This window comes from Gavialis gangeticus, unplaced genomic scaffold (genome assembly GCF_001723915.1).
Source record: "Gavialis gangeticus isolate Ggan-Ray unplaced genomic scaffold, GavGan_comp1, whole genome shotgun sequence".
Classification (NCBI taxonomy): Eukaryota; Metazoa; Chordata; order Crocodylia; family Gavialidae; genus Gavialis; species Gavialis gangeticus.
In genome coordinates this window covers 17,411,605-17,433,101 of record NW_017729008.1, presented here as the reverse complement: position 1 = coordinate 17,433,101, position 21,497 = coordinate 17,411,605, and the positions used below count along the sequence as shown (strand labels likewise).

General features: G+C 45.9%; 1 protein-coding gene across 1 annotated transcript in view; it reads right to left on the bottom strand.

Moving 5' to 3' along the window:
• The window catches only part of RELN (reelin), a gene marked incomplete at its 5' end in the record, with an annotated part of 668,605 nt that overhangs the window by 380,353 nt on the left and 266,755 nt on the right, over positions 1 to 21,497 (bottom strand). The window contains one exon of the mRNA XM_019509331.1: positions 7,210 to 7,280. Within this exon, the coding sequence (XP_019364876.1) occupies positions 7,210 to 7,280 (71 nt within the window). The remainder of the gene's footprint in view (positions 1 to 7,209; positions 7,281 to 21,497) is intronic.

Genomic DNA, 21,497 nt, shown 5'->3' with positions numbered 1-21,497 from the left:
CTGCAGCAGCTGGCAGGGGATGGGGCCAGGTGAGACAGCAATTGGGGGGCTGGGGTGGGGCATGTGGGCCTTGTAGGGGGGTGGTAGCCCCTGTGGGGGCCATTTGGCCCCTGTTGGGGGGGTTGTACTCCTTGTGTGGGGCCAAAACCCCTATTGGGGGGCCAAACCCCTTGTGTGGGGGCTGAACCCCCTTTTGGGGGGCCAAACCATTTGTGTGGGGGATAAACCCCCTGTTGCAGGTCTGAACTCCCTGTTGGGGGCTGAACCCCTTGTGTGGGGGCTGAACCCTCTGTTGGGGGGCCAAACCCCTTGTGTAGGGGCTGAACCCCCTGTTGGGTGGCTGTAGCCCTTGTGTGGGGGCCAAACCGCTTGTGTCGGGGCTGAGTCCTGTGTTGGGGGGCCGTAGCCCTTGTGTGGGGAACCAACCCCTTGTGTGGGGGCAATCGCCTTGTGGGAGGGCAGCAAAATATGTATTCATGAACTCATGAAACCTGTATTTAGAGTTCACTTTATTATTATGATAAGAGACTTGCTTTATCACTGTAGATATATCAATAAAACATTGTCCAACTGATCGCCATCTCTGTCTTGCTCGCTATCTATCTCTTTATAGTGGTCTTTTGTTTTACTTGTTGAGGAACATGGATTTGGGGGTATTTTAGAGAGTGACTTTGGGATTTTTTTTTTATCAGGGATTTTTCAGCTTTCCAATAGGGAACACCGGAATTCCTGCTAGGGAGGCCAGTGGCAGGACCCTGCCTGCTCAGAGCTGGCACCTTGGACCCACCTGGCTGTGGCTGACCTCCTGGCCAAATGGGGCCAGGAGGACATGCTTTGACAGTTCAAAGCAGGCCACCACACCTCGAACATCTTCTGGGTGATAGCTGCCCAGATGGCCTGGCACGGAGTACAAATAGCAGTAGTGCCACACAAAGGCCAACCCTGCAACTGCAGTGCACTGGCAGCTGGCCCAGAGGGGCAGATGCCTTTACTGGCTCTTCAGTCCCAATCTGAGTCTGGCAGGTGCACAGCAGGTCACAGCCAGGCAGCAGCCCCCACTGCCAGACTGGTGCAGTGGGTAGAGGGTGCAGGGAACTCTCAGGGCTGCTTCAGCAGTCCAGCTGGCACAAGGGGTAGTATCCCCAGGTATCAATTGGCTGGGCCCCAGAAGCTCCTGAGAGCTAGTAGCCCTGAGCTACTTGCCAGGGCAGCTTTTTGTACTGCTGGGGCCAGGACAGGGTGGCTTTTTATACTGCTGGGGCCAGGACAGGGCAGCTTTTTATACTGCTGGGGACAGCACAGGTGCTGGCCCTGGGCTGTAGCTCTCCCTGCCTAAAGATCTGGGAGGAGCCAGGCAGGGTTATTTTGCCCCAAGTGGCACAATTTGCTACACAACAAAGTGCATGTCTGAGCACGTGCACTGAAGCAAAAAGCCCGGCTCAAATCTGCACCACTTCTATTTGAGCTGCTGCAAGTGCACGTGCTTGCATGTGTAGACGCACCCAATGGGTGTATCCAGATGCATGCAGACATTTGGTTCCATAGGGACAAATAGTGGTGGTGCACCTTGTGCTGCTGCTACTTGTCTTCAGGGAATGACTATGCCACACACGCTCTGGAGCATGGCAAGATGCCCCAGGTAGGGCCAGCATTTGGCAGGCTCCTGAAGTCTTGCCCGGGGTCCTGGGGGCCTCCCAGGGCTGCAGCCATAGTGATTCTGCCTGTCTGGCAGTGAAGCATAGTTCTGGGTGGCCGGCTCTGCTTTTCAGCAGCGTGCGCTGGCTGAGCTTGCATTGCTCTGGGGTTTTTTCCGATTTTTTTTGTCCCCTGGTTATCTAGGGGTCAAACAAACCCACGGAAAAAAAACCTGGCACAGTGCACACTTAGGCAGCACACTCTTGCAGCATAGAGAACAACAAACTGTATGGTATGTGGCACTGCAAACGTGTTTGCAGCACCACACACTGCATGACTGTGCTCATCTAGAAATGCCCAATGGAAGTAATTGTGTCCAGGACTGCTCCTGCCCCCCTGCCCTGCTCTGTCCCCCTGTAGCAGTCAGGGAGAGCTCCAGACTCCCCCAGAGCCAGCCCTGGGCTGGCAGGGAGCACAGGATTAAAGCCTGTGCTCTGGGAAACAAAGGGGAGCTGTTCTGAGTGGGGCACAGCTCCCAGCTGTGTGGAGCTTGAGATTGCAGACCAGCTCAGCAATGCTGACTTGGGGCAATGTTCCATGGTCAAGTGGCAGCAGTGCTCTGAGCTCTCCCCTTGCTTTGCTTGCTAAGGGGACAGGGGAGCTCTCTGTCCCTAGTCCTGGCACTGCTCAGCTCCAGGCTCCCCACCCAGAAGACAGGAGCTGAGCAGCACTGGGACAGGGGAGCCTTTTGTCCCCACAGTGCTGGACCAGGGACAGAGAGCTGCCCTACCCACTCAACCCTGCTGGTGCCCATGCAAGACATTCCTCAGTAAGCTCCTGCTCCCTGCCCACGCCTGGAGGGAGCTGGCAGCTGAGCAGCACCAGGACTGGAGGGAGACATGGGTGGGGGGGTAAGCAGCATTAGGACTGGGAGGAGACACATCTGGAGAGAGATGCAAAACAATGGGGGAGCTCAGGGCCCTGCTACCACTTGGCCACAGGGCACTGCCCCAAGCCAGCACTGCTGAGCTGGGCTGTGATCTTGATCTCTACACCTAAGCAATGGACAGCTCCCCCACAACCCCCTGTGCCCCCCTGCTGCCTAGGCTGACCAGAAGCAAATTGCTCCCAGTCAGCATCTACACATACACTACTGTGCAGTAGCTAATGCACTGTTAATCTAGTACCTCTATTTGTTGGTACTAGCAAATGGTACATTAGACAAATTTACCGCGTATTAAGTCCAGTATATATAGATGGTTATGCTTTACTGGACATTAGATTAGTTTAGTGTGCAGTAAAGTGTCTTGTGTACATGCACCCTGAAGTGCTAACAAATTGGCAAAGTTATTTGACTGGCTGAGGAAAATAGTTGCTGAGAAGCTGAACAATATGGGATTGCTGGGGATGAAGATGGTAAGAGAGAACACAGTGGGCTACAAAAAGGAGCTGTGAGTCAGTATGCAGGCATCTAGCTTCCTACGTGATTAAATGTGAGAGACGGCAAATTCCACCAGGAACAAAATTTTTAGCAGCTCTGGGAGAAATAAGTAATTCAGTTTTCTGTCTGTTCCAGATGTTGCCTAAGACAATAGCAAATAAATGTGAAAGAACTAAAAATCTTTGCATTCAAAACTCCTGGAAAGACATCTTGTTTAAATCATTAGACTAACAGAAGTCACTCCTAAAGCAACATAGATTGGCTTCTGCCCTCATAGCTCCATTGATGTTCCTTTTACCAAAGACCTAACAGAACGGACAAATCTTATTGTTTTGACCATGTTTTCTTTGACTCCCCTACTGATGCTGACACTGCCAATCAACTGCACCTTCTCAACTCATCATTTTTTCATCTCAATTACTGAAATATTCCCTATTGCATTCCCAACATCTATATTAGGATTCTTTTAATTTAGTCAAACCACAGCTGCTAAGATCCATCTTATCTTTATCTTATCCTCTGACAATGTCAGCCTTATTTCAGAATTCTCCACTTTCCATTCTTCATCTCCATTATTTTAGTTTCCTGCTTCTCCAATAACCTTCTCAAACTCAATCTCAGTTTTGTTTCATTTTCTTGACCAAATAACCAACGGCATTTTCTAAAAAAAATCTGAGTTTTGAAAATATTTTCAAACTTATGGGAATAATCTACAGTTCTGCTTAAAGAGACATACTTTCTGGCAGCATCCAGACAAGGAGGGGTGCGCTGCACCACAAATAGCGGCAGCACGGTGCATACCCTTTGTTGCAGGCCAAGCCCAGCTCCTCCCAACTCCTGGCCAGGCTCCGTGTGGTATGAGGGGATGGGGAGAGAGGGGTAGGGAGGAGCTGTCTGGGGTGCAGTGTGCCTCAGCATGGAGGCTCCACAGCACAAGACTTCCAAGAGTGCCCAGGCCTGCCTGCTTCCCCATCTGCATGTCTGTTCCAGCACAAGTTATTTTCATGTGCATTGTGCTACATTTTTTCCCATTTTTTTTCTTTTTTGCTACCGGGAAATCCTGGTAGTGAATCTTGCCCCTGTGCTGGTTTAATGTGCAATGTGTGCAGTTTGTGGCACCACAAACCACATATGCCCTACACATCTGGACACACCCTGTGAGCACATCCAGACGAACGCACACATGGATCTTACCCCATCTCACACCACTTTGAGATGGGGCAAGTGGCACATGCAGGAATGAAAAAATGTTCCCTGTGCTGCAAACTTGCAGCGAGGGGAGAAAATTAGATCCGTGGATATCCAGGGGCCTAAAAAACTGCTCCACAAAAGAGCGAAGCAAGGCACAGTCCTAGACTGTGCCTGGAGCCAGCAGAAGTCTCCAGAAGAGATGCTCTGGTTTCACTCCTTGGTGGTCCTGTTGCCCCCCGGCGCTGTCCATGGTAAGTTGGGAATGGGGGTGGGAGGGTTTATGGGGGTGGGTGCGAGGGGTGGCAGGAGGTGTGGGGGGGATGGCCTCAGGGCTGCAGGGGGTGAGCAGCTGGAACAGCCTCGGAGGGACCTGGCCCAGACCGGTGCGGCTCGCTAGTTCCCTGGAGCAGGTCACACGGTTCCGGGAGGCATGCACAGGAGCCATGCCTCCCGAAGCCATGTGACCTGCTCCAGTGCAAAGCCAGACTAGAGAGCCACATGAGGCTGGGCTGGGTCCCGGCCCCACCGGCACAGTGGGGCAGAGGCGGGACGCAGAGTGCAGCTGGCCCTGGGGCCCGTCTGCTGCCTGGAGGGGCCCATGGTGACAGGACCCAGTACGGCATGTGTGGACCATGTGCCAGGCCCAGCTGGGTCCTGGGGCCCCTCTGCTGCCCAGCCAGACCAGGCCCATGACAGCAAGACTCAGCGTGGCATACGGGGACCATGCACAGAGCCCAGATGGGTCCAGCTGGGCTCTGCCTGGTCCTCAGGTGCCACACTGGGTCCTGCTGCTATGGGAATGGCCCGGCCAGGTGGGAGAGTGGCCCCAAGGGCAGCAGGACCTGGCTGGGCCTGGAACGCGGTCCCTGCGTGCCACGCTGGGTCTTGCTGCCATGGGCTGGCTCAGCCAGGTGGCAGAGGGGCCCCAGGACCCAGATGGGTGTAGCACACCATCCCTGTGTGCCATGCCGGGTTCTGCCACCATGAGACTGGCCCAGCTGGGTGGCAGGAGCATCCCCAGGGCCGGCAGGACCTGGCTGGGCTTGGCACACAGTCCCCCCACTGCTGCTTTGAAAAGTCAATTACAGGCCTGGGGGGGTGGCCCTCCAGGGTGCCTGGGACCCTGGGCAGGGGGGATGGAGCCCTCCAGGGTGCCTGGGATCCTGGGTGGGGGGGATAGGGCCCTGTGGCACTCCAGGGGGGGGCTGTGGCCCGGTGGGGGGGGCATTCCATGTGCTATGTGTGGGGGCTGCACCCTGTGGGGGCCAGGGGACCCACCCCTCCTGAGTAGCCCCCCAGAAGGTCCCACACACGCACAGTCCCCCCAGCAATTGCCCCACACCTACCCACAGACCTACCCAAAGAGCAACCCACACATACCCACACACCCACTCACCTTCCCCCACACCGCTTCCCACCCCCTTCCTGCAAACACATCCCCTCATCACACACCCATCATGTGTGAAGAAAACCAAAAGCACACATCAAAACATATAGGTATTTAGAATTTATTCTAAATACCTATGATAGAGACACTGGTAGGCTTCCAAATTGCTTTAACATTGTAAATATATCAATAAAGCATTACCCAAATCATTGCTCTCTCTCTGTCTTTCTCTAGATATGTGTGTGTGTGTGTGTGTGTGTGGAGTGGTCTTTTGTTTTAATTCTCAAAGAACATGGATTTTGGGGTATTTTTAAAAATGGATTTGGGATGCTGCTGCAGCAGTTCAGCTGGCATAAGGGTTAGTGTCCCCAGGTACCAATTGGCTGGGCCCCAGAAGCACCTAAGAGTGAGTAGCCCTGAGCTGCTTGCCAGGGCAGCTTTTTGTATGGATGGGGCCAGGACAAGGCAGCTTTATATACTGCTGGCGACAGCACAGGTGCTGGCCCCGGGCTCTAGTTCCCCCTGGCTGCAGATCCGGGAGGAACCAGGCAGGGTTATTTTGCCCCAAGTGGCACAATTTGCTCCTCAACATAGTGCATCTCCAAGCACGTACGCTGAGGCAAAACGCCCCGGCTCAAATCTGCACTGCTTCTATTTGAGTTGCTGCAAGTGCACGTGCTTGCATGTGTAGACATGCCCCGTGAGTTTAACATTTATTTGTCAATCTTGTGCAATTCATCCCTAACTTTGAAATATTTTACATAGTTTCATTTCAGATAAACCTTTAGGCCTGTGTTCTACAACCCATTTTTTGCAAGGAAATGGAATCATTGAAGGTTTGCATGTAAAACTCTGGATTAGTATAGAAATTCCTTTCTTCCTCTATGCCAGAAATGATGAATGCCCAATTCAGTCCCAATTTGCTACCGAAGTATGTTAACTGTAGTACATATTGCTTATAGACATTCTTTCACAATAAAATATATAATTTTAGATCATTCATCAAAAGGATATATAATATAACAGTAGGATCAATCTGATTTTTAAGTCTGTATACTTCATACACTATTGCTTAGCTATAAAAATGATCACTTTTATAGCAGACTAGCAAAAATTTGGTGACTTATTTTTGTAACATGGGGAAGCAGGTTCTTTGCAAAGATATAATTGAGATCAGTGGTAAATGAAACTTAGCTGTACATCTACTGCTTTTTTATTATAGATAATATATACATAGTCATCTTTCAACCAGTCATTTCATTGCTGGCCAAAATCAGACTTAGCTACTGGAAGAAAGTTTCATATTATTTAGAATGTATATTTTAATTTTCCTGTGTTCCTTGATGCTTAACATTTGGGGCTTAACTATGAAATCCCTTGTTTACTCATTAGGAGGTGTGAGGGAAAGTAGGGTAACAGACTTGTGGATAATAAAAGATCCTACCTCTAGTTTTCTCTGATTATTGAAATAGTATTCCACAATGACAAACAATGATATGAATAAAAATGGAGAGAACAGGTTTGCCATTAAATTTAAAAATGCAACAGCTCTTACCTCCCTGTTCACACAACTGTTGTGCTAAGGCATCCTTGAATATAACTTGACCCCTGTGAGTAGCTGTAGCCCTGGAATCATAAAAACACAGAAAATAAAAATATGGATCGCTTATGTACGTACATGAATTATATGGTTAAATTATAGTAATCTTTCTTATTTTTCTTCCTGTTTGTCTTTCTCTTTTCTTTATTTTTAGAAGAACAACTTGTTTAGGATTTCTTTTGTTTTGCTTTAACACAATACCCAAAACAAAATTACTAGTTTGATGGTAAAGAAAGTGAATGAGTACCATGACATACTGTTCACCAGTACTGGGCTCAGCAAAGACCATGAGATTTTAGGTCACCACCTGGATAAGCCCATGTATGTTGCAAAATTGATGAGTTTTCCCAGAACAGAGCACTGGCAGAAAAGAACAGCAGGAGAGATGTTCACAAAGCAGTTTCTATAAAATCCCCTATCAGCTGATGCATACAGCAAGTGATATTCATTCTGGAGAAAACAGTGTTTATCTATACTACTAATTGAAAGCAATCATGGAAGCACATGGGGTGCATAGTCCAAGCCCGTGTCTTCAGGCAGGATCAACAGACCTATAACTATGCCAGACAGACACTTTTATCAACTCTTCCTAAAAATCTCAAATAAAGGAGGTTCCATAACCTCCTGGGGTAGTTTCTTCTACAGCTTCACCACATCAACAGAAAGATTTCCTAATATCCAGCTTAAATCTTCTTAGTTGATATATCACATCTGCTCCTTCTCTCTTATCCACATGGTCAGACAAGGATAGAACCTGCTGCAATGAAAAGGGGAATAAATGCTTGTGACGGGCTGGCTGGCAGTGACCTGGCCCAGGGGTTTTGAAAGGGCAAAAGATGATTGGAGGACTTGGGATTCCCTTTCCTTTCCAATATGGTAATGATTTGGCCCAGGGGTTTTGAAGGGGTAAAAGATGATTGGAGGACTTGGGATTCCCTTTCCGCACCAATCAGGCCCCAGAGACTCACCCCCTGTGTCCTCTGATTGGCCCCTTGGGTCACCTGGAGGGGGATAAAAGGGGCAGCGTGGGCTGACTCAGGAGAGAGACCAGCAAGGGACAACAGGGAAGGAGCTTCACAGAGCTGAGTTAGCAGGTGGGAACAGTGCTCCAGAAGAGCCTGAAAGAGCAGGACCTGCAGGCAGCAGTGGGACCCTCAGCAGCACAGCGTGTGGCCAGCAGGAGAGGCTCCCCACTGGGCTCCACGATCCCCTGGGAGAGGCTGCAGCCAGCAGGAGAGACTCCCCTATTCCAGCAAGGATCTGAGCAGTGATCTGAGAGGTTCCTAGCTCTGCTTCCAGCTCCTCCATTCAGAGGCCAGGTAGCTTGACGTGAGGCCGGGGCTCCGGGAAGGTCAAGACCCTTAGCACGCTGCAGCAGTGCCACCAGTGGTGGCTGTGTGGCAGCAGTCCTGCCTACCACATAGGAGATCTGGGTTGAAGTCCCAGCTGAAGTGACTTGGGGTAAGTGTGCTAACAAGAAACAAATCTTCCTGCAGTGAAAAGGGGCTGTTATGTTTTCTCCCCCTCCAGGTACCACAGCCCTATATTTCCTTGTCACTTGACATTTTGCATTTTGTGCCTTTTTTTTATATTTCACCTACCAGTATTGTTTGTTCTTCTGTTTGTGTTTTATATTTTGTTAATCCTGTTTTTTTTTTTTGTTTTTTTTTTTTTTCAATGATTTAAAGGGTCTAACCTTTATTGAATCCTGCCCCTTGGGGCATTGTGGTGTCCACTATACCCTCTGATTTATGCCTGTTATGTTCCCAGTATTAAAAGGTATATGGTTAAGTCCCCACTGGTGGTCTGGCTCTGCTCTAGAGGGGGAGGAGAGTCCCTACACCTCCCACAGTGCTTGTGCACCTGCTTTGATCCCTTCAATTAGAGAGGGGGTACCTCTTGGAGTACCGCCCAGGTTACATGCTAAATAAAGTCTTGTAAGACTTATTGGGTTCTCAAAATAAAACCTACCCACAGCTGTCAAAATACTGATCCTTAGTGAGTTTAATTTGCTCCTTTATCGTGCATGTAAGTACCATTAGGCACTTTTACATGTGATCTCAGGGTGAGGGAGTGGGGAAGCTTTAATTAGAGTGGCTCTGAGAGCAGCTCATAGGTACTAACTAGAGTTACACATAAGTATGCAAAGGAAATCATTGTATTTCTGATGTTGGTTAAACCTTGTTAGATATAACAGAAACTTCTCTTCCAGTTAGATATTATAAATGTTGTTTAAATTTCACAAACCTCTGGCCATATCATGCTCCAATTATTTTCTGATGGGTCTCAAAATGAACCAGATTCTGCTTTAAGTCCATGAAAATGGTCAAGCATAACTGCACGGATGTAACTGACCACAGAATTTGGTTCCTTCTGTACAACTAGAACAATGTTTCCTAAACATCTGATATCTGGGGCACACTTGTTGGATTAAAATTGGTGGTATACTTCTTAATTTCCTGGTACCTCAGTTAAAAATCACTGGGCAAGATCTAAATGCAGAAAAGATAGAGGGGGACCTTGAGGCTAAAAAAAAAGTGGAGAATCACTGATCTAGCTGGTGCCACTTAAGGGCAGTGTGGGGCAGGAACACTCCCTGCTACCACCTGCTCTTCTACTGTCTGCTCCCTCCTCACCCCTGGGTTAAATGCAGACAATTGTGCAGAGAGGCGGGGTAGAGGGAGGTTAGATTATGTTAAAAACGGCCACCTGATCGAACTTAGCTTGCTCAGGTGTAGGCCTTACACTTGGACTCAGTCTCAGGGATCATAAATCAATCTAAACCCGTAACAATGGAAGTTCTGCACGCACACGGACAGGTCTAAAAATGGCAGAACACAATCTAAGATCTGGACTGATGTGCACTCACACTTAACCGATCTAGGTTAGACCAGTGAATTGAACTTCACTATGCTTACCTGCACAGTCCTAGGGCTGGGAAAGTCCAGCTGCTAGCCCCCCAGGGCTGCACTTTTCCTACCTGTCCCCCTGGCACTGGGCTATTTTAGCCCCACTATAGCCCCTTCCACCCCACCCCCCAAAGACCAGCCAGCCCTTGATCCCTGAGTCTGATCCTTTTGGATGCCTTTGTGCTGTGGGAAGAAATAATCCTTCTCTCCCTTTTCCTTGGAATTAGAGTAGGACTGTTTTTGCAGTTCTTGCTGTGTGTTCATGCTAGTAACTTTTGGGAGATTTTTCTGTCATTGCTCAATTGGCTCTGGGCAGTATTTGTTTATTCATTTTTCATTTCAACGGTCCAGTGAGCCAGTGGGTAAATTAGGTGATGCTACTCATATTATCACAGCTTGGGGTGGGCCAAGTGCCAATAATTTTTTAATAGTGGGTCCAGTTTCCAGATAAACTGGAATCTGAAGAAGATTAGGAGATGGCATCTTCTAAATAAGGTGGGGAATGTGATTGGAGCTCCTAGTGTCTGGTACCATGGGAAGGCAATCCATCTCCTGTACCCCCTTAAATGATGTATGAGTGGAGGGTGGCAGTATTTCAGCAACAGTTTTGGGTCCAGATTAAGAAGATGGGGAGTTGACAGCAGCCCCCACATGTTGGAGAAAGGGCTCATAGCAGCCTTTTGCCAAGTGAAACAGATTACAAAGGAGGAATGACCTGCATTGGATGTGTTCTTTTTGGATATTTCCCAGATGTGTTATGTAATAAAGTGGTAGTTAGTTAAGCCACATTCCTGAGGTCCTGTCTTTATTCCTGTGGTTTTGGGACAGTAAGTGAGAGCCATATAACATACTACTTAAGTGAAAATGCAAAAAAGGCTTAATAAAGCACCATGTGGAAGTTCTTTTAGGTTTTCACACGTCTTACAGTTATTTGAAATGTGGCGTAACATTTCTTCACTAACACATGCTGTCTTGCTGTCTGTAAGTATGTGACCCTGTACCTACATTGTACACTATAAAATAAGAACATATTAATTACTTTAGCACATGAGAACAGCCAATAATACCAAAAACTTTATCGCTTCCTTTAAAAAAATCAGATAAAACGCAGTCCATTTTCAAAATATTTAAAACACCGTTATCTTTACAAAACTCACAAATTGGCTTGAAATGCTAAATATTCAGTAGTTATAAATATTCAAAAGGATTATTTACTATTACTGCATATATTTCCACAAATTTCCTTATACTGGTAAATGAGTAGATGGGTTAGGGAATATCAAACTACGTACTCTCCAAATCGATGAACATATGCTGTTCAGACCCCATGGGCAACTGACCAGGTTTCCTTAAAAGAACCAACTTTGTGTGTTCAATCACAAAACTAAATACCAGGATATACTAAAGGCAGCTGTTAGAAGAAATCACAAACAAACAGAGATGGCTTATGGTATAGTTAATAATGGCTGCATCTACATTTCCCTGTACGGTGATATTACTACAGTGCTGTACTTTACTACTTCATTTTGGACGTACTAAAGCATGGCACAGTACAGGTAGTTACTGTGCCATGTGCATAGCATATGGTTAAATTTCACCGCTATGGGAGTGTGCTGTTACGGTGACGTAGCTGGCAATCACGTGTAGACAAATGTGATCACCATATTGCCGTAGCGCGCCATACAGCAATGTAGCATGTCACTCCATAGCCATAGGTCAACATGTAGACATGCTCCATATGTATTATATGTTGAGCCAGTGCTCCTGGGCATGTAGACAAAATGGCACAAACAAGGCAAGGCAAACATTATCTATCTTTATTATGTTCTCCCAACGCTGTGATTTCCAGCCAGTGTGCCTAGAGATCCTTTCTAGGATCAAGAGATCCTAGAGAGCCCAGCCAGGGTACACTGCAGTGCCTAGAGATCCTTTCAAGTACACTGTGGGGTGTCATGCAATGTTAGAACTGTTAAGTGTGCAAACATGAATCGCAAGCTAAACCCAGTGATTTCAAATAGGAATCCACTTTCTGCCCTGTTGTGGTCTTTCCAAGTTCTGTGCAACGCAATAATTACTCCATTGTTTTTCTGTCAAAAAAGAGTGTAAACTAAGAACTGGCATTTTCTGATGAGGTGCCCTTAGTTTAATAAGGGGTGCCTTAAGTCTAAAAAAGCTCAGAACCACTGTCTTAGCCCCACAGAGGGCTCTTCACAGGTCCTCTAAAATGGGACTCATTATGCTGATGAATGTTTGGGTGTAACCTCACTGAAACTGGCAGATGCAACAGAATATATGTAAAACAACTATATGGGTCACATTTTCCCTGCAGGCTGTATGGTTGACAGCCCTGGCTCCATTTTCTCGATAAAATTTCTAAAATTAGGGTTGGCTTCTATATTGTTTTTTAGAACGTTTCTCCTTGCATCTTAAGGTATAGAATTAATGTGTTTGTTTTCTTTGTAGATGAAGAACACTTCTCAACTACATATTTGGGTTGCTCTAATACCATTAAGCAAACACTCAGGTCTTACTCTGAAATATACTATTTATTGGGTGTGTCTACATATGAATTAATATGCTTTTCCTAAGGTGCATTAAATTTAGTACCTCTAATGTGAGGTACCTAAATAAATGCACGTTAGGTTGCCCTAATGTGCAGTAATGAAAGAACATGTTTTTAAAGCGATGCTTAATGCACAGTAGCCTATTTTACCGCACATTAGCAGAATTGCATAGTTTTTTACATGACATTTTAATGCGCAGTAAAATAGGCTACTATGCATTAAAACACATGTGTAGATGTGCCCATTTTCAGCTAGAGGACAAACCACTAAGAAGATACGATATCGTTCAACCAAGGTCACTGTATGTATGCTCTAGCCATCCTTAGATATAATTCCTCTCTAATAATGAATATTTACATTAGAACTGAGAAATGAAAGAAACACGGGAGGACACAGGAGAATCCTGGTGTGATCAATGTCTGTTTCAGAAGAAAAACAATTTACGGATAAGAAAGACAAAGTCTCTATATTATCTTCATTCATCCATTAATCTGGATCTATCAGTTGGGGGATACAGGAAATAGAAAAACGGCATTATAAGAAGAAAGGAAAAGGGTAAATACATTGCTGAGAGAGGAAGGAGGGAAGAGAGAGATATTTTAACTGAAGATAAAAATACCATCTCTCAAGTCAGAGCATAGAGTCTAGCTTCTGGCCTTGGACACATTACATTAGTGCTATAAACGTCCTCATATTGCTATAAAAGGTGAATGTCCACATGTACACGCATCTGTAGCACTACAAAACTGGTGGATCTGCCACAAAAAAGTTCCTCTTTCAAGAAAGAACTTCTCAGTAGCACTACATTTTGTAGCACTACATATAGCATGTAAACTGTTACATACAGAACCACAAAGGGTCTCATAGATAAGTATCCCACAATCTTCTGAACTCCTTCCCTCTTACAAGAAGGTAGGGTAGGAGAACAGCTGGCTCCCTGACAGGCTTCCCAGCCAGATTGACCTGGCACAGAGTATTCCCGGGACCCTGATGCCACTGCTACTGTGAAAGCAACAGCTTGCCAGTCCTCCCATGATGGCTGCCTCTGTACCAGGAGCACTAGTTCTGCCTAGTGTTCCTGTAGCATTGGCTGCAGCTGTTAAGCAGATTTTTCTACCACCCCAGTGGTTTGGCAGAGGTGAGAAAAGCATCTTTCCTTGCCCCCCTTGCCCTCCTGTCATCTCCACAGGTGGTAGGCAGTAGAAGGGAGTGTGGCAATGAGAGCAGTTCTCTTCATCCCCCTAACATCTCTTCAAGACCACCTCCACCCACCCCAGTGTGTGGTGGGGGTGCAGGGACAGGCACTGTCTTTGACAGCTGCTGCTTGTAGTAGCTGCCAGCTGATCACTGATAGCCTGGCCCCTTCACTGGCAGGGGAGAGGGCAAGCTCTCAGTGACCTAGCTCACTGGTGCTCCCAAGGTCTGGAACAGCCTGCCATCGGAGGTGGTTCAAGCACCTACATTGAACACCTTCAAGAGCAAATTGGATGCTTATCTTGCTGGGATCCTATGACTCCAGCTGACTTTCTACCCTTTGGGTGGGGGGCTGGACTTGATGATCTTCTGAGATCCCTTCCACCCCTAATGTCTATGAAATCTATGAGTCAGCAAAGGGGCAGCCCCCTTTCAATCTCCTGGCTGGAAAGCATGCCTTTGAAATAAATTAGTAGTGCATCGGCCAGGGGGCTGGGCACATGTTCACGCTCCCATAGCGCTTTATTTTTGTAGTGTGTGTCCAAGCCTTTAGTATTACATGGATTTTATTCAGAACTTTTCCATGTAGACTGAAACGTCACAAGTTTAAATCAAGGACCCTATAAAGACATTCAGATTTTTTTAACAATCACCTAAGAAAGTTAGAAAAATTGAGGATCCTTTATACCAGTAAAAATATGTTGGTATCAGGTCTGCATTTTGCATGTCTTTATAAATGAGTTAATAAAGGAGGCTGGCACACCTTATTCACTAAATAGTTTATTAGGGGAATAAGTTATGTGCTAAAAAGGTTCCATTACACTGGAATTACTGCTTCCACAGTAGAAGTCTAAACTTAATTATAGTATTTGAAAAAAAAAAAACCCATACACAAACCCAAATGGGTACAAAGCCTGCACAGATCTGGCTTGCTAGAGATTGGATGCTTCAGGGCATTCATAATAAGCCACAGAGCCTTTCATTTATTGGTCATCAGCTTGAATCCTGCCCAGCTCTTTAGGGATTAAAAAATGTTCTAGTCTAATGGAAGACTGGTAAATCCCAGTTTCAGGTCCCATGTAAAAAACTCACTGCTATGTTTTGTATCAAACTGTAAATATGTTAGAGCAGAGACTGTCTTTTATCATGTGTTTTTACAGTGTCTAAAGAAGCAGATCCCTGATTTCAGTTGCATGTTCTGGCAAGAGCTCTTGAGAAAAATCTAAAATTGCAACATGTTAATTGTCACGTACACATTAGTAACAGGCAGTAGGAGTCCAGAAATCAGAAGATGGGGGAAAAACATCTTTAAGCTCTTTTTTTTTTTTATAAACCTCATGATTTTGGAGGTCTGAGTCATGACTTAAATATTTCTAATTCCTAATCAGTTCTATCTATAAAGTAGAGGAGGTAGTTGTCAGGGGCATGTGGCTTTACACAATCCTCAACATGTACAGAAGGTCCTATGAGGGTCCTGTTTATCCCAGGTATGAAAAGAAAAAAAACACTGTGGGGGGTGGGAGATGGACAGGCAGAAGCATCCTGGTGCGTTCATCGTGAACTTCAAAGGAAAAAACAATTAAGAGATAGGAAAGATAAAATGTCTTTCTTTTTCTTATACTTCCTTAGGTTATTCCAAGCATAAATTCAGTCCAGCAGAGGACCTGGTATTTAAATGGGATTGTATATTAAAAAAAAGTTAACGAAGATTTAAACAGTAGACATTTAGATACTGAAGGATGCAAAAGAACTTGATAATCTAAGGCCCTGACCCTGCAAATACGCATGACTAACTTGATATGCACAAGTATCCAATGATAATGTAAACATACAGCCTTAAAGACTGCCCATGTGCATAACATTATTTATGTACATCTCCAAATTCGGACCTTAGTGCTAGGGACAGACATTCAAAAAGCCTGAATTGATTCAATCTTTGCAGGTTAGTCTAACCTGGCTAGGCTGAGCCGGTTTGTAACTGCGCAGACATCCCCACTGGACTGAAAAAATGCAGGCACATTCCTCCAGTGGCTCAAGCCAGAAGCCAGGAGGTGCTAGAGCAGCCCTCCCTTCCCTTCCATCGTGCTGAGCTGAGGGGGGGCACGGGCAGGCCTCAGCAGGATGCTCTGATTAGGGAGGGGTTTCCCCCTCACCACCACTGCTCCTGACCAGGGAGGGAGCCAGCAGGGAGTTGATAACAGAGCATTTAGTTACGCAGGGAATTGATAGCATTTAGTACCCCATCAGAAAACAAAAAGCCTCGCTCACTAGTTCAAGCTCTTCTTAAATAACTTTTTCCAATGAAAGAACACAGGGACGTTACCAGTTACCTAGCTCCAAAAAGCCCTAAGAGGACACTGTTCTGTCTGCCTTACACAGACACCTCTCAGCATTAGCTAGCACAGGGGATGTCAACTGGGGATATGCGTACCCCAGGGGGTACTTGGGAAGGCCCCATGGGGTACACAACAGTGGCGTGGAAAAGCAGGGGGCAGTGCTGCCAGCAGATTAAGCTACTTTTGTTTTCACCGGCACCATGAATCACCAGCACTTCTGATTTTACTGCCCTGCATGGGACCACCCCCAACTCAGTGATCAACCACTGGGGAACTCCCCCTGCTCATCAACCAGCTGTTGGGGGACTCCATGCTTCTCCACCGGCTGCCTGGGATACACCAACTGTGGCAGTGCACCTTTGGTGCCTTCCACTTTAAGGACTGGAGCAGGCAGCTTCCAGGTGGCTGATTGCAGCGGCCATTTTCAAATGCAGGCAAGCTATATAAAGAGGGCAGTTGGCTGTTAGCAAGGGAAGCAGCACCATCAGCCAACTGGGCTCCTGCTCAGGGGCCTGGAGGTAAAGGAAAGGGCTATGGGGAGGTGGAGGCTCCTGTTGTCCTGCGTAAGATGTGAAACTGCACTCTGCTGGGGAAGGGTGGCCTGGTGGGGCTCCTAGCGGCATGGGAGCCCCCAGGAAATGCCAGGCCAGTTACCTCCCTGGTGAAAGGTGGGAAGGGGCGCCTTAAAACCCCAGCCCCACATCCCTGGTGTTGTTCCAGCAAAGCAGGGGGAGCCCAGGCTTGTCAGGAGCCCTGAGGCAGAGTCCAGGCCAGAGGAGTAACATGGAGCAGGGTAAACCCTGGGGGTGCAAATAGAGGCCTTATAAGTGGGTGAGTGAGTACAGGCCCTGAGAGAGAGGGGCATAGTGAAGAGGGAAGAGGCCCAGTGGGGGCACGGAGGCCTGGTGAGGGGGCAGGAGCAAAGTAGGCTAATAGTTGTAGAGTGGGTCAGCAAATGTTCATGTCAGGGCAGCAGGAGATGCCTGACAGACTGCGCCAGGGCTGACCAAGGAGTGGAGAAACAAGCCTGAAGCCAGAGAATCCAGGTGGTATGAATATGGCCCAGGAGGGAGGGCAGCAGAAAGAGGCTGGGTGAGAGCTGGCAGAGTGAATGGATGCCAGTGAGAAAGGGGTGGCATGAAAGTGGCCCAGGGTAGTATGGTAGAGCTACAACTGTGTACCCAGTTGGCTCTGAACTGAGGCTGGAGAGGTAACACACAGTGGAACATCTGCGAGGCATGGGGCACATACAGCGATGGCTGGAGTGTGCACTTATGGCCCTAGTCGCCAGGACATACAAAAGGTAGTCTCCCACTCAAGTAACAACTGAACTTATTTTCATCAAGGAGTGGCAGACAAGTGGAGTGGACAGACTGCCCAGAGACAGGGGAAGACTGGAGGCAGAGACCTGGCCATGACAGTAGCTCTGTTACACCAACCAAAAAAGGCTGAACCCCCCTGAGCTAGCTGGCTACATTCCATGCTGTGGGGGGATCCCTGTTTGAGCAGGGTGGGGGGGAGCAAGAGGAAGCCAGGCAGACACCACTGTACCTGCAGGCTCTGCAAGAGCTCCAGCCAGGGAGCAGAGGGGCAGGGTCAGCCTGCTGGCCTGGAGCAGAGAGCCCCACCCAGGGTTGCAAAACATCTGGGATGCCAGGAGTTTCTGTTTTAAATGAAACCAGGAAGGGGTCTGGGACAGACATTGCATAAAATGGTTTGACCCAAATCAGTGAAGTCTGATACTACATTCAACCACATTTATCTCAAACTGGTTTCAGCCATTTTCAAACTGGTTTATGTGCACTGAATGTCTGTTCTGTTACAGGTTTAAACCAGTTTCTGATCACTTAAACTGGTTATATGTAATATCTGTCCCTAGCCTAAGGGGCTATATAAGTATGACTTCAGAATCCAGTGTAATCTGTTCATCACACCCCAACACAGCACAACAAGAATCAAGGATAAATACCACTCTGATGGGTGTAAGTCTGTTACAGAATTGGTGGATGCCTTGATTTTTCAGAGTTAAAAATAAACCCGTGACTTCTGACATATAATCAATTTGGCTTAGAACACTGAAAACTTTCAGGTTAAAATGTGTAATGCACAGTAGAAAAGAGAAAGCAAGAAGACTTTGAATTTTATAACTAGGGTCTATGTTGGTATTTCATGGGAGTTGGGGAGGTAATGGATTCTCTGATTTGTCAGGTTATTGCAGGGATAAAAGAAGGCCTAAGGCATGCATAGCTGACTTAAAAGGCATCAGTGCAGGGCTGTTGGTTTTGCTGCTTTCACTGAGCCTGGGCAGCAATAAAGAACAGGCAGCAGCTTCTCCCCAATGCACTGCTGGACCAGGAGGCATTTGAAAGGATTTCAACTATTAGTTAAATGACTTAACACTGTTTTAAACAGTTTCAGGTGAAACTAAAGTACATTCTGATTAAAATAATATGACCTAAGACTTTAGGCATTTTTAAATATGTTTGTGACTTTGGCTTTTCTCCCCTTAGTGCCAAACTATCTTCTCATATATTTTACCATGAAAAAATCACTAGTGGTGACCCTACTGATCATGAACTGCAGAGAAAAACTGGGAGAGCAAAGTGGAATTACCTGCGCAGAAGTTTGTCCAGGACACTGATATCAATATTCCTATTCATAAAGATTGGCTGATAGGTGAAATAGGCTGGTGGCAGAGATTAAAGTAGTCAACCAACACTCCATGGGTATAAGCATAAGAGAGCCCTGTTGTGATCAGTTCACTCATGACAGAAGTGTGGCTGAAGTCAATGAGCCAAAGGCAGAAATGCCTAAGATGTAATGACTTAAATTCCATCGCATAAACTGAGACTTCTCTCATCACAACTGGACTTCATCACGCATCAGGAGACTGAATCTGAATGAGTGTAAGAATAAATGGGAGTTATACCTCTTCATGCATCACCTGTGAATTTGTCCCTAGAGGATTATTACTCATGTGAATCAAATAACCATAATATGAACCCAATAATGGGAAGAATTTACACAGGTTTAGATAGCAAAGAAAAAATATTGAGGATAGAATAAGTAGCCTTAATATACTTTACATAATAGCTACATGTTTTTCAAATGCCTGCGCATTAGCTGAACAACCAAAGCACACCAGCAAACAAATAGCAATAAATCTTCCAAGGCTGCTCTCAGCCTCATTTGTATACAATGGCCCCCAGCTGGAGGGCCTAACCATTTACCAAGCAAACATAGCACTACTATAAATCATGGTCCTGAACAAAAATCAACAGAAACACAGTGGGCTTTGGATCATGTTCCATATACATGTCTGAGCAGAGGGTAAAGAAAGTCATTTATTTACTTGTTATACTGTCAATAGAAAAAGATCTACAATGATGGTCTCGGCTTTATCCAAAACCTAACCCAAAATGAACTACCTCTCTCTCTCTCTCTCTCTCTCTTCAGGGCAAGAGACCTACCCTGTCAACAGGCCTGTTCCACTATAAATCAAACTTATCACAAGAGATCAGTTAAAACAGTAAATATCTATTTAAGGATGTATCCAAACATCTTTACTAGTTGCAAAAGATAAAAATATTATTTTTAAAAGTGTAGCCAACACTGTGGAAAACACATGCTAGTTCCATTGTTTCAATTTTATAATCACCTTTAAAACCAAATGTACGTGTATGTGTGAGAGCAGACAGACTCCGTTAGAAACCTCTTTAAGGGAGACTAGACTGACAGCAATTAAATATGCATCAATGTGGTAGCCTTCATGGCACACACTTACATTGTGCCTGGGATTAACATGCTCTAAGTGTACTATGAGGCATTTGGGGCTTTTTGTCTGATTAACTGGATTGCCACCTTACTAAATAGGGAAGGCAAACTCACCATCTCTAGTTTCTGCCTCTGGTTTAATACTTTTTAGAAAATTTAAATAAAAACATTACAGCCACTGCCAAAAATAAGGTCAAAATAAAATAAATTGGTTTGCTAATAACGAACATTTTCTAACCTTGCTGTGTAATAGGCATAGGCACCTATGGTTTGGTGTAGAAACCTGTCCTTGACTGCTTCCACACATGCTAAGTGCTGGCTATGAAGGGATGGATTTAAGTGCATATTCAAGGCCTTTCCTGAACAGAGGATCTCAAAGGAGAAAAAAAATTATCATGTGACCATGTAATTATGTATCATCAATGCATAAAGAGAAAGGGACAGAATTACAATAGCACAGGCAATTTATGTGGTATTTGATTTTACTTTGGTATTTTTTTCTTTTCTTTTTGTTGGTGAGCTTAGTTGTTCGAACTCAGGATGCTTTCAGCAAAGGGTTCAGGAAGGGGGTATAGTAGAAGAGTGAGCAAACAGTGTGATAGAAGGAAGTGAGTGAGAATAAGTGACATTTTAAGCTGTATGCAGGCAGTTACATTCTGCCTTCCATAATTTCTCTGATGACACAAAAATGACTTTTTCTTTCCTATGCAGTCATATGTAAATAAACTGATTAGGACCTACTCTCCTGTTCTCTGCAAGCAGATTATGACAAAGCTTCCCTCCCAATTACAGGAGTTCTGGCATTTTTATGAATATCTTGCATCAAGTCTGATTCCAAAGGAAAGCAAATTCTAGTTTTTCTACACTTTTAGATAAAGGGTTATCACACTGGCATCTGCCAAGCCAGTCAATTCATATAAATAATAGAACAAGCTTCCATTGTCTCTCTACTGACACAGTGCCAAAAACTAGGTCTACCTTTTCCAGGGGGAAAATCATGTTCCTTGGCTCTGCAGTATATCTTATTTTATTGTCCTTTGAGCTTTCTGTGGAATACTGATTGTATATAAAGTTAATAATACTTACTACACATGGATTTTAGATTTGAAGTGGAATGAATATTTAGGTGCATTTAAAACATATGTTTGTTCATAATCTAACGAGTCTATTGTAGTTATCTGGAATTTAAAAACACAAAAAGAGATTTACTAAATTTTGATTTTCATAGGTTTCTAGGGTCGGAAGGGACCTGAGCAGATCATCTAGTCCGACCCCCTGCCATGGCAGGAAGAGCACTGGGGTCAAACGACCCCAGTAAGGTGGTCATCCAACCTCCTCTTAAAAACCCCCAGGGTGGGAGCCTGCACCACCTCACTTGGAAGCTGGTTCCAGACCCTAGCCGCCCTGACCGTGAAGTAGCGCCTCCTGATGTCCAACTTAAACCTTCCCTCCGCCAGCTTGTGACC